The 12,484-nt window shown below is 42.1% G+C and overlaps 1 protein-coding gene across 1 annotated transcript in view; it reads right to left on the bottom strand.

Annotated features, from left to right (window-relative positions):
* PTPN23 (protein tyrosine phosphatase non-receptor type 23) overlaps nucleotides 1–12,484 on the bottom strand; it is a 190,485-nt gene that overhangs the window by 163,463 nt on the left and 14,538 nt on the right. The window contains exons 2-3 of the mRNA XM_033931921.1: nucleotides 8,805–8,879; nucleotides 3,254–3,381 (exon numbers count right to left, since the gene is read on the bottom strand). Of these exons, the coding sequence (XP_033787812.1) occupies nucleotides 3,254–3,381; nucleotides 8,805–8,879 (203 nt within the window). The remainder of the gene's footprint in view (nucleotides 1–3,253; nucleotides 3,382–8,804; nucleotides 8,880–12,484) is intronic.

Here is a 12,484-nt window from a genome sequence, read left to right as displayed (position 1 = left end):
GAACAGTGGTTCCCAAACCCTGTCCTTGGGGACTCCCAGCCAGTTGGGTTTTCAAGATATCCCTAATGAATATGCATGAGAGAGATTTGCATATAATGGAAGCGACAGGTATGTAAATCTCTCTCATGCATATTCATTAGGGATATCTTGAAAACCTGACTGGCTGGGGGTCCCCCAGGACAGGGTTTGGGAACCACTGATTTAGAACTACCAAACACAGCTGCCAGAGCACTGCTGCTTTCATAGCAAAATGAAAGAAAAAGCCTCAGTTATATAGGTGGGGGGCAAACCTCACCACTATCCATCCATCCATCATAGGCTGAAAAAACTTTTGCTGCTAGAACGAGAGGGCATTCGAAAAAGTTGAAAGGGGACAGATTCAAAACCAATGCTAGGAAGTTCTTCTTCACCCAACGGATGGTGGACACCTGGAATGCGCTTCCAGAGGGCGTGATAGAACAGAGTACGGTATTAGGGTTCAAGAAGGGATTGGACAGTTTTCTGAAGGAAAAGCGGATAGAGGGGTATAGACAGAGGACTACTACACAGATCCTGGACCTGTTGGGCCGCCACGTGAGCGGACTGCTGGGCACGATGGACCTCTGGTCTGACCCAGCAGAGGCACTTCTTATGTTCTTATGCTATAAGTAGGCACCCTCTGCAAAATAGACTTATGTTTAGTTTCAAAACAAGAGGAACAAGACATTTTCTAATCCGCACACAAAAAAGAAGCACATGAAATTATCAGTCACAAGCCAGCCTATGATCGTTTCTCAGTCTAGACCCAGACTCAACTTCCTCAGGGCCATCCTCGTGCAAACAGCACCATAAACCTACAAAAAATAAACCAAATTCAAGTCCACAGTCCATACACTGCAAAAAAGCACACCAAAATAGCAGTACAGACTCGCAGTTCAACGTGCAAATCCTCTGTGGGCCACGAAGACTCTCTAAACATGGCGTCCAAGGGCTCCTTTTACAAAAGGTGCACTAGCGTTTTTAGCGCACAGACTGGATTATTGAGTGCTATAGCGCACGCTAGCCGAAAAACTACCGCCTGCTCAAGAGGCAGTGGTAGCGGCTAGCGTGCGTGTTAAGGCCCTAACGCATCTTTGTAAAAGGAGCCCTAAGTGCTCTTCAGTGTTGGGGGTGGAACCCGTCGGGACCAAACAGCCTACCGATTTTTCCGGGGGGGAGGGGGGGGGATTCAGGGAAGGTTAGTAGGGCACTTTTATACACAATATACATTACATTTCTATTATTATTATTATTATTATTAAGTTATAATGTCATAATAGAAATTATACAACTTACCATAATGCAGAATCAGTGGGAGCCCTGAGTTTGTTTTCCTGCAACCAGATGATTCCATCTGGGGACGATGGAAGACAGTGACACGCGAAGTGTGTTGCTTATGTTCAGTCTACTCCGCAATCTCGCGGCAGAAAACACTTTTGTGGCAACCTCAGGATATTCCGCCTCGACTTTAATCCAAAACGTATGGAGATTTGAAGTTGTCTCAAACATACTTTCAATGCCACCATCATTTGCAACCTCAAGAAGTTGATCCTCTTCAAGCACAGATTCACCTGGCTTATTCACAAATGGGTCGTGGATCCATTCCTGCCCATTTCGGGGTTCTTTTTTGGTTGGGAAATAATGCTCAAACTCTATTAAAACCGAGATAGGTGATCATACACCAGCGGGGAGAAAGAAGGCCCTGGCTTGGTATCTTTAATAACCTCTGCTAATGTTTGAAACATGTCAAAAATCTCAATGTTCACTCGTTGGCCCCATAAAATCAAGTTGGGCTTTGAATGCAGCCACTTTATCTGCCAACTTGAACACAGTGGTCATTCTTCCCTGAAGTGACAGATTAAGTTTGTTGAGCAGGCTGAATGTGTCACACAAGGAGGCAAGTTTTGTGACCCATTCTGCATCACTAAAATGTGCTGTCAGTGGCGAGAGTTTTTCTGAAAAAAAATATCTCTGGGGCGGCTCGCGTAACTCAAAAACTCTGGTCAGTGATCTACCTTTAGAAAGCCATCTCATTTCTGTGTATAAGAGATGCGTACTCTGCATCCATCTCCTTACAGAGCTGTGCGAACAGACATGAGTTTAGGGCATGTATTTTAATGTGGTTGATCATTTTGCCATCAGTGACGTGGTGGTAGAGGGAAGGACCAGGCGGGGAAGGTGCTGCCGTTCGGAATGGAGGCATGTCAGCCTCGTAGTGGGAGAGTCGGCGGGGTTCTGCTGTGCGGGATGGGAAGGAGGGATGAAAAGATGCTGCGCAAGGGGATCTCTTGCGGCCCAGCTGTCAGACAGCCACGGCCCGCTAGTGGGTCGCAGACTGAGGGGTTGGGGACCCCCGCCTTAAAGCACAAAATAGCAACACAGCGACTACCCTAAATACAACTGGTCCTCATTATAATTTACTCTGAAAGATCTAGCCATACAAAGCGTGCTGGGAGTTGAACCAGTCCTCAGAAGTAGAGAATGACATGGTGACAAAATTCATCACCGTTCCCGTCCCCATGGATAACCATGGTAAATCATCCCGTGTCAATTCTTAGTGCCCATCTCAACCTCAGCCCTTCTACATCAGCATTCTTCAATGCAAGGTCGGAGGGTCAGTAGTTCTGCAACAAATATAAACCTCACTGTTAGGGATCAATTACAAAATGGCACAAGACGTGCAGAACAGTCCTAGCCCCAGAACTAAGAGAATAGAGCTCCTCCACGAACCCTTGAAAAAGCCCTTGTGGGCGAAACGGGTCCCGGCGGGGCTTGATAGAGACACTGCATTAAAGGATAAGTAAAAATGAAACATCTGCTGTTTTCCAGTCTTTATTTATACATTTTGTAAAAAAAGACAACAGTTAAAACAGCAGTAAGCGTACCAGCTACATTCAACCAGAAGGCCAGGATTTGAGCTCAAATAGAACAATCACAGATGTGGACACGTTAAGAACTCTTGTGCCATTCTGTAATTCATCCCTAACCAGTGAGGTTTATATTCGTTGTGGGAGTTTCCAAGCTGCCTCACTTATTCATCTTCAATACTCCTTAGTGGTCAGTAGTTCTTCCCATTCACACTCTGATTCTACCTTCTCTCCTTAAAGAATGACATGGAGATGGTTTCCCACAGTTATCCACGGGAACGGAGATGAATTCTGTCACCGTGTCATTCTCGACTCAGAAGGCAGATTCCCTCTCCTTCCCCAAGCCATCTGAAAACTATGCAACTTACCAGGTGATAGGGACAGCTGCCTCGTTCTCTGATCCCATAGGGATTCGAGAGTGCAGGTAATGAAGCTGACCAAAGTACTTCCGCAGAATACTGCATCCTTCAAAGTCTCGAGGCACATTCACCGCACTCTGAGAGGGTGAAGAAAGAAAAACAAGAGCTACTATGTCAGAAGTTCTGGAACCATCTATTCATTCACAAAACAGGAAGAAATGAAGTCTCCTTTTCTACTCAATGGGATTAAGCATAATGTACACGATATACAGAGGTCTCATAGGAAAGGAACATGGGCCCACACACTCCCCATACTGTCATTAAAAGAAAAGATTTACTCTCTTGGTACTGGAAAATATTTGAAAAGTGCATGCTGGTAAAACTAACATTTAGCTGAATCAATAGAATGATTCACTGCTATGTCATTGGTTTTGAAATTCTCTCAGCTGCTTTTATTGAGTTTTATTGAATGTGAGCAAAATGTTTTGGACTACGTCAAAATATAGGGTCTGAGTTTGGCTGAGGGAGAAGGAGTGATGACTCATGAGTGCTGGTCACAGAGGTGTTCAATGGTCTGGTTTGTTTTATTTGGTTTAATGGTGTCTGTTATTGAGGCATCTTGTATGACTTATGGAATTTTATATTTTGATGATTGTGTGAGTTTGGCCAGCTTTGGCCTTAAATGATATTCGTCGTTGACGCAATGTGTATGGTATATGTAATTTGATTTGATATGTAATTTGTAATAGTGTGTCCTTGAAGTGTTTTGTACGACAAATGTAAATGTTTTATTTTGTATGTTAATATGTAACTCGCCCTGGATAAGGGCGGGTGAGAAATAAACAAAACAAAAATACACCACATAGGAGTAAGAGCAAACTGGTTCATACAATCTCCATTGTGATATTATAATCAATATGGACCAAACCTCAAAGAACACTTGATGAAGTTACACAGATATACTTTTAAAAGCAATAGGAGGAAATTTTTTTTTCACTCAGAGAATAGTCAAGCTCTGGAATGCGTTGCCAGAGGATGTGGTAAAAGCGGATAGCGTAGCTGGTTGAAAGAAAGATTTGGACAATTTCCTGGAGGAAAAGTCCATAGTCTGTTATTGAGAAAGACAAGGAGGAAGCCACTGCTTGCCCTGGATCGGTAGCATGGAATATTGCTACTCCTTGGGTTTTGGCCAGGTACTAGTGACCTGGATTGGCCACCATGAGAATGGGCTACTGGGCTTGATGGACCATTGGTCTGACCCAGGAAGGCTATTCTTATATTCTTATGTCTTCAGGTAAGGACTGCCAGTTATGCCTGTTTAATGTGCTCATCACAGGACTTCTTCTTTCTCTCACTAATGGCCCCTTTCTGCATGGCCCTGTACTTGAATTTGGCTCCTGTCTTGGTTCCTATGCCTTCTGCTAAAGGTCTGTTTCACATATTATTAATATTACATTACATTAGTGACTTTTATTCCACCATTACCTTGCGGTTCAAGGTGGATCACATAAGAGGTTATCTGGACATTTCCAGAAGAGTTACAGAGTTGAACGGGTTACTTTGGGGGACTTAAGTGCTTCCTGCGGTGTTAGTTTATTTTGATGGATTTCTTGAATAACAGGGTTTTTATTTCTTTTCTGAAAGTTTAGTAGTCTGGTGTCGTGGTCAGTAGACTGTTTAGGTGGCGGTCTAGTTTCGCTGCCTGCGTGGTCAGTAGGCCATCGTACATTTTTTTGCGTTTGCCTCTGGATGTCAGAGAAGCTGAACAGTCTGCAGACAAGACAGAGGATTCTCTGGTCCTTGAAGGCGATGAAAGGCCATAACTTGGACCACCACCAGCAAAGTCCAGTGTGGTGGTATCTGGTATGAAAATGCTACAATAAATCCAGCTGTAAAGGAATGTGGGAAAATGAACATGGATGAGTAACCTAATGATTAGAGCAGCGAGCTGAGAACCAGGGAAAGTAGAGTTCAGTACCTGTTGCCGTTCCTTGTGATCTTGAGCAAGTCACTCAGGCCTCCAGCATGTCCCTGAGGGACAGAAAATACCTGCTGCACCTGAACGGAACGTGCCTTGAGCTATTACTGAAAAAGATATGTTCTAAAACCAAATTTAAAAAGTGGTTTAACTGTAGCCCAAGGCAACAACAAACAAAGGGGCTCCCTTTACTAAGCCACGTTAGGGCTTTAACGCACGGAATAGCGCACGCTAGACCTTAATGCCGGCATTGAGCTGGCGTTAGTTCTAGCTGCGTAGCGCGGGTTTAGCGCCCGCCAAAAACGCTAACGCAGCTTAGTAAAAGGAGCCCAAAGTATCCAACAGAACTGAAGTGAAACGTCAAGTCGGAAGACCAAGGAAAAAGCTGCAGTGATGATGTACAAGATGCCAAGTCTTTAATGAAGAGTCATAAAAAAATACATATAATCTTTTTTTTTTTTTTTAATATTCTTTATTCATTTTTAAAACTTCAATTGTGCACAAAAGATGATGCATTTACAGAAATTAATATCATTACAGCACAATATACTTAATAGAATAAAGACAAGACTTATTTTCTCCCACCCACTTTTCAATTTACAAACACCTCATAAAATACCTCGTTTATTAAATTTATATCCGACGCAACTGAATGAAGGTTATATATTAGATACTATGGCTGAATCCCTAACTATTGTTTTACCTAAGCCAAATAAAGACCCTACGTTGGTTTCAAATTACAGGCCTATTTCCTTGATAAATATGGATGTTATTGGCTTTACGATTGGCTAAGGCTCTCCTCATATCGTAGGTAAAAGTATATAATCATAAAACAGTTTGTATCCAAAAGGATTAATGAACCCGGACCCGACATGTGTGGGCTCCTACGTTTTTGCCCTGCTCTACGTAGGAGCCCACACAACTGCTCAGCTGTCCACTGCCGATTCCAGTTTTTATCCAGTTGTTATCCATCAGGTTTTTTTGCATTTACACATTCTAGAACCTCTGAGGAAGCGGGTGTTTCTTCGAAACACGGACCGTGTCGGGTCCGGGTTCAGCAATCCTTTTGGATACAAACTGTTTCATGATTATCTATATTTTTTTATGACTCTTCATTAAAGACTTGGCATCTTGTACATCATCACTGCAGTTTTCTCCTTTAATTGTAGCCCAACCCATCAAGGAACATTAACGCGATAATGCTGAAGAATAACATTGACACTAAGGGATGGATTTAGTAAATGGCACCGGCAATTAGGTACTGGGAAAAATGCGCGCGCTCAGCACTATTGTATAAAGGGTGCTCTGGGCTGAGCCATGTTTATAGAAAAGCCCTTAAACCAGATGTAAATCCTAACACACAACTTGAGAATGCTGGCCTCAAATTCAAACTTGCTCGTTACTTCTCTAAGTCTAATAAATGTTGGCACTGTCATCTTGAGGCTGGGACATTAGATCATCTTTTATTCTATTGTCCATATATATTATTATTTTGGAAATCAATTTGGCCTCAAATAAATAGGATGATGGACAATCCAGTAGCCTTGACTTATGATACTATTTTATTTGGTACAACAATGAGAGCAAAAAGTCAAATTTCGTCACATAATAATAAGCTTTTATTCATATTAACTGGAGTAGCAATTCAACAAATAACATGTAACTGGAAAAATTATGACAGATTAAGTTATAACTTTTGGTGGAATTCGGTATGCCATATATATAAAATGGAGCTGCACAATAGCAACACAGAAAGGTTATTTTGGTAAATTTCTGAAGATTTGGAGACCGTTAGCAGATTTTTGTAATGATTAATAACATTTTCCCATAATAAGAGATTTGTTAAGTGGGGATGTGGGTGGGTATTATTTTATTTACCTCACAATATGTATGAATTAATTAATGCATTTTGAAGTATTAGGTTAGATTTTCTGAAATAGGAAGGGAGGGCTTGGGGGGGGGTTAAATTTTATTTATATTTGTCATACATATTAAATGATTTACATATTATCTAAAACATTATAAAAATATAAATATAAATATGATATATTGTACTTAAAGTATTCATGAAGGAAAATCAAGTGTGTTTATAAGATTATATGTATTTTTCTGATACACTTGTAATATGAAAAAAAATGAATAAAGAAATTTAAAAAAAAAAAAAAAAAAAAAGCGCTTAGCATGCCCAACTAAAACCCAATGTAAATCCTAACGCACAACTTGAGAATGCTGGCCTCAAATTCAAACTTGCTCGTCACTTCGCAGCTTGCTGGAACGAAGCAGTGCTGAAGTTCCCGAGGAAGAAGGTTTTTACCTACGAAACGGAGCCCCGTTGGACTTTAAACAGCATGCGGAGCAGTTGATGAGCTTTGATTTTTCATTCCTCACGATAAATGCTGTGTTTATTTTTGGTTTTCCCAGTAGTGTTTTTTGCGGTGATACTTACTATGGACACCGTTTTTTTTTCTGATTGAACAGCAGCGATTTTACACAATCCTGATTTCGGAACATATTTATTTTGGATAAAATCACTTATTTTTGGATTCACCTATACTACGGGAAGGGTCCAGGGGGTTTATGAAGTGATGACTCTGTTGCAAGGGGGAGGGGGTGTTCTACCGCTGTTTATGAGTTGTGAAGACTGAGGACCCTCCCCCACTTTAAATTTACTTTTGTTTCTGATCATTATTTTTCAGGGCTCTCAAATTCAATAACACTGTGTGTAATTCTTTGGAATACCCCTGACCCACTCATGCTCCTCCCACAGCCATGCGCCCCCTACTGGATTTTGCGCAAGAGGATCTGGGTGTGGATCCTTACAGAATCGTGCATAGCCCAAATCCAAATTATAACCAATTGATGTCAATAATTGTTAACGACCAATTATAAGAACATAAGATTTGTCACTGCTGGGTCAAAGACCAGTACCCTATTTGAGTCTAGCCTTACCTGCTTATGTTCTGTTCCAGTAGGAACTTATCCAACCTTGTCTTGAATCCCTGAAGGGTGTTTTCCCTTATAACAGCCTCCTGGAAGAGCGTTCCAGATTTCTACCACTCTCTGGGTTCACCCAGAGAGAACCCAGAAGAACTTCCTTACGTTTATACGGAATCTTTTCCCTTCTAACTTTGTTCTCTCCACCTTGGAGAGGGTGAACAATCTCTCTTTCTCCACTAAGTCAATTCCCTTCAATATCTTGAATGCTTCGATCATGTCCCCTCTTTTCAAGGGAGAAGAGGTCCAGTTTCTCTAGCCTCTCATTGTACGGCAACTCCTCTAGACCCTTAACCATTTTTGGTCGCTCTTCTCTGGACCCTTTTGAGTAGTACTATGTCCTTCTTCATGTACGGCGACCAGTGTTGGACGCACTATTCCAGGTGGGAGCGTACCATGGCCTGCTACAACAGAATGATAACCTTTTCAGATCTGTTTGTGATCCCCTTCTTAATCATTACTATCTCAGAATTGTGTGCAATTTTGGGTGGAATTTACTGAATCTGGGAGTAAGAGAGATGAAAGAGGAGTAGCAAATCTCCTTCATTCACCCAGGGAACTGCACCAGGAATCCTTAAGAGCTTTTACCTGTCTCAGTTGTTCAAGTTTCTTCAGCTCTTCATTGTAATTCTCCGGATTCTCCCCATAAATCTTTAGAACAAACTGTTGAGGGAAGGACAAAAAAACCAAAGATCAAAGGAAGAACAGCAATAAATAAAATGAAACTTTTGAGCACATTGTCGTGTCGGTAATCAGCCAAAGACTGAATATTCCTGCCAGCATATTGTTGATTCTCTATAACAGTGGTTCTCAACCTTTCTTCTTTTGAAACTCAATAAACATGACAATATGTGGTTATCATATGCAAAGGAAAATACAAACTATTCTTAAAACACACAAAAAAAATAAACATACTAAAATCAAAGTTATCACATTGTATGTTATCTTACAAAATTTCTAACCTTCACGTCTATCAGTAAGAAATCTGAGACTGGTTCTGCAAAGTTTTTCAAGGTCGTGCATTTGGGCTGCAAAAACCCAAAGGAACAGTACAGTTTAGCAGGTGAAGAACTTCTGTGCATGAAAGAGGAGCGGGACTTGGGTGTGACAGCATGTGATAATCATAAAGTGGCCAAACAGGATGAAAAGGCAACGGCAAAAGCTAGAGTGATGTTAGGGTGCATAGGGAGAGGAGGAAAAATAGAGGTACCAATACCTCCGTATAAGTCTCTAGTGAAACCTCATTTAGAATATTGTGTACAATGCTGGAGGCTGCACTTTCAAAAACATAGAAACAGGATGGAAGTTGGTCCAGAGGAAGGCTATCTTCATCATAATGCGTATGGGGACAAAGATCTCGATATGTATACTTTGGAGGAAAGGAGATATGCTAGAGATGTTTAAATATCTACATATTTTATAACATGAAATACAAATGAAAGACAATACAGCAGTTTTTGGGGGGGATCCTCAGACTGCCAATCGAGTAATTTAACACGATCCGGCTGCAATCCTCATTGATCCCCTTTATTGTGTTATCTTATTGATCATTTTAAACTTCCTATTTTATTTAGGTTTTTCTTTAGTTATTTCATTCTTATAGCAAAAGCATAACTTATCTTAAGATGCAGCAGTGCATTGGACCAGGCGTCCCAAGCTATCGTCTCCTGGTTCAGCTCCTCTGCTGAAAATTCGAGCCACCTTCTTGTTGTCCACTGAGTCTAGAGAATGACTTGTGCAAATGAGGACAGAGCTTGCAGGGATAGAACTCGCAGGGACAGGACAGGGATGTAGATAGTCCCATGGGACAGGGTCATTCTCTAGTCAGCAGACAATGTCATCTAATCTAATCTTCTAATTGTGAGTCGCACAAACCTGAACAAGCTCTAGGCGAACTGATATTAAAAAAAAAAAAAAACAACAGGAAGGGAAGGGGGAGGGCAGATGACATTAGGTAGCTTGATTTTCCAGCAGAAGAGCCAAACCAGGAAGTGACATTCTCTACTGCTGACGCTATGAGGTCAATTATCAGCTGCTCCTATCATTCTACTATGTAGTCAAAAGCCCTCTGGAACAGTGACCTCTCCTCCGAGTGAAAGCTCTTCCTTCTGAGAGTCAGCTAGCATATTGTCTACTCCTGCAACATGCGCCACTGAAATCACTTGTATGGACTCTGCCTAAATGAATAGCAACATGGCTGCCTCCCTGTTGATTGACATAAACCACCGCTGTGGCATTGTCCGAGAACACCCTGACCACCTTGCCTTCCAGATGTTTCTCCAGAGTTTGCAAGGCGAGACAAATGGCCCGTAGCACCAGACGGTTTATGGACCACTTCTCTGCAATACAGTCCATTGGCCTTGGACTGGAAGCCCACGACAATGTCATCCCCAGCCGTACAAACTGGCATCAGTTGTCAAAATCACCCAAGAGGAGATGCAGAGTGGCACGACTCTTGTCAGGGACTCATCGTAGACACCAATGCAAGCTCTGCCGAGCTTCCACCATCCATATGTCAGTGGCTTCCAGAGCGAATTCATCTGTGGAAACCAGTGGGACAATAGAGCATGCTGGAGGGAGGCATATGAGCCCTCGCCTATGGAACCATGTCTTTGGTCGCTGTCATGGAACCTAAGATAGTGCCATACTTTAGAGCTGGAATCGTCAAAAAGTTCTAGATCTATTTCATAATCTTCCATTTGCATGGTTCGAGAAGAAAGACTCGGCTCTCTGCCACATTGAAGCATATTCCCAAGTACTCCAATTTTTGAATTGGCTCTAAGTCAGTGTTCTTCAACCACCGGTCCATGGACCAGTGCCGGTCCACAGAAATCTCCTGCTGGTCCACAGGGCCAGCACATGCATCAGGCCCAAAACAGTGTTCTTCAACCCACAGTGCGATCGATGCGGCGTTATCTTCGAGCCAGCTCCCTCTTCCTAACTGATTCAGAGGACAAAGCCACGGGCAGTGGCTCCTACAGGCATCCTGCGCCTGAACCGGAAGCCTTCTCTCTAACGTTGCAAGGTGCAATTAGTACTATTATGGGGGCGGGGTCTGGGGTGGAGATTGGGTAGAGATGGGCGGGGTCTGGCCCACGACTTAGCTCAGTGTTCTTCAACCGCTGGTCCTCAGACCGATGCCGGTCCACAGAATAATTATTTTATTTCTGCCGGTCCATAGGTGTAAAAAGGTTGAAAAACACTGCTCTAAGTGACTCTTACGAAGTTGACAATCCAACCCAAGAACTGCAATAGCTGAACTACTTGAGTCACCGCACTCTCTTGTTCCATTTTGGATAGGGCCCTGATCAGCCAATTGTTCAAGTAGGGATGCACTTGAATTCCCTTCTTTCAGAGTGGGCAGCCGACACTACAATTACCTTGGTGAAGGTGTGCAGTGCCTTTGCCAGCCTGAATAGGAGAACTGGCAGTGTCTCCCCCAACACGTGGAATCTCAAGAATCTTCTGTGAACTGGATAAATCAGAATATGGACCCTGATATAAGGGGATCTTTGAATGTAGTGATTCCCTGGACTTTCCTGTTTAATCGAAGGAAACTGTTTTCATCTAATCCAAGCTAAGTCTGAGTTTATTTTTGGGAATTGGCTGGGGGGAGGGTTCTCAGAGCGGTATTCTGGCTTTAATTCACTTGTGTGATTATTATAATGATTTATTACACTATTTCTATTATAATGATTTATTTTCACTATTTCTGTTGAGGCACACGTGAGATATCCGATGAGGGTGTGCGGGTAGGGGTTTGTTAGCCTTTGCCTTGCCGTTCCAAGTGCTGGAGGTTCTCCTCCTTTCGCTGATCTCTCACACTGAGAATATCCCTTTTCACAAAAATTTTATATATGTAAAATATTTCAGGTATTGTCCTGTGTTCACACATTTTTTTCTTATCTCCAGAATACCACTCTTAGAACCTGTTGACTTATTTACTGCCTCTACATTTGAATCTTCTGTAAGTTCTTTAGGCAGTTTCTTCTTGGAGTTTTTTTTATTGTGTTCAGTAATTGTTTGACGTGAACTGCATATTCAGAGCTGTACACTAAATTAAGTTAAAGTCTCAATTAGTGTTTTTTGAAGATTCATAAGATACATTAAGAACATTTATAATCAAACAAGGAGGTTTTTACAAGCCAGTGAGGTATTTACCCTTTCTAGCCTCCCAGCAAGATTTGTTCTGGCTGGAAATGGGGATCTGAGGCTTTTTCCTCCTTGTAATAAGAACTACTGTGGTACACAATTATTTTGGTTTTGTG

The sequence above is a fragment of the Geotrypetes seraphini genome, chromosome 2, assembly GCF_902459505.1.
Source record: "Geotrypetes seraphini chromosome 2, aGeoSer1.1, whole genome shotgun sequence".
Classification (NCBI taxonomy): Eukaryota; Metazoa; Chordata; class Amphibia; order Gymnophiona; family Dermophiidae; genus Geotrypetes; species Geotrypetes seraphini.
The sequence above is the reverse complement of the archived record's forward strand: the minus strand, read 5'-3'. Positions and strand labels throughout refer to the sequence as shown.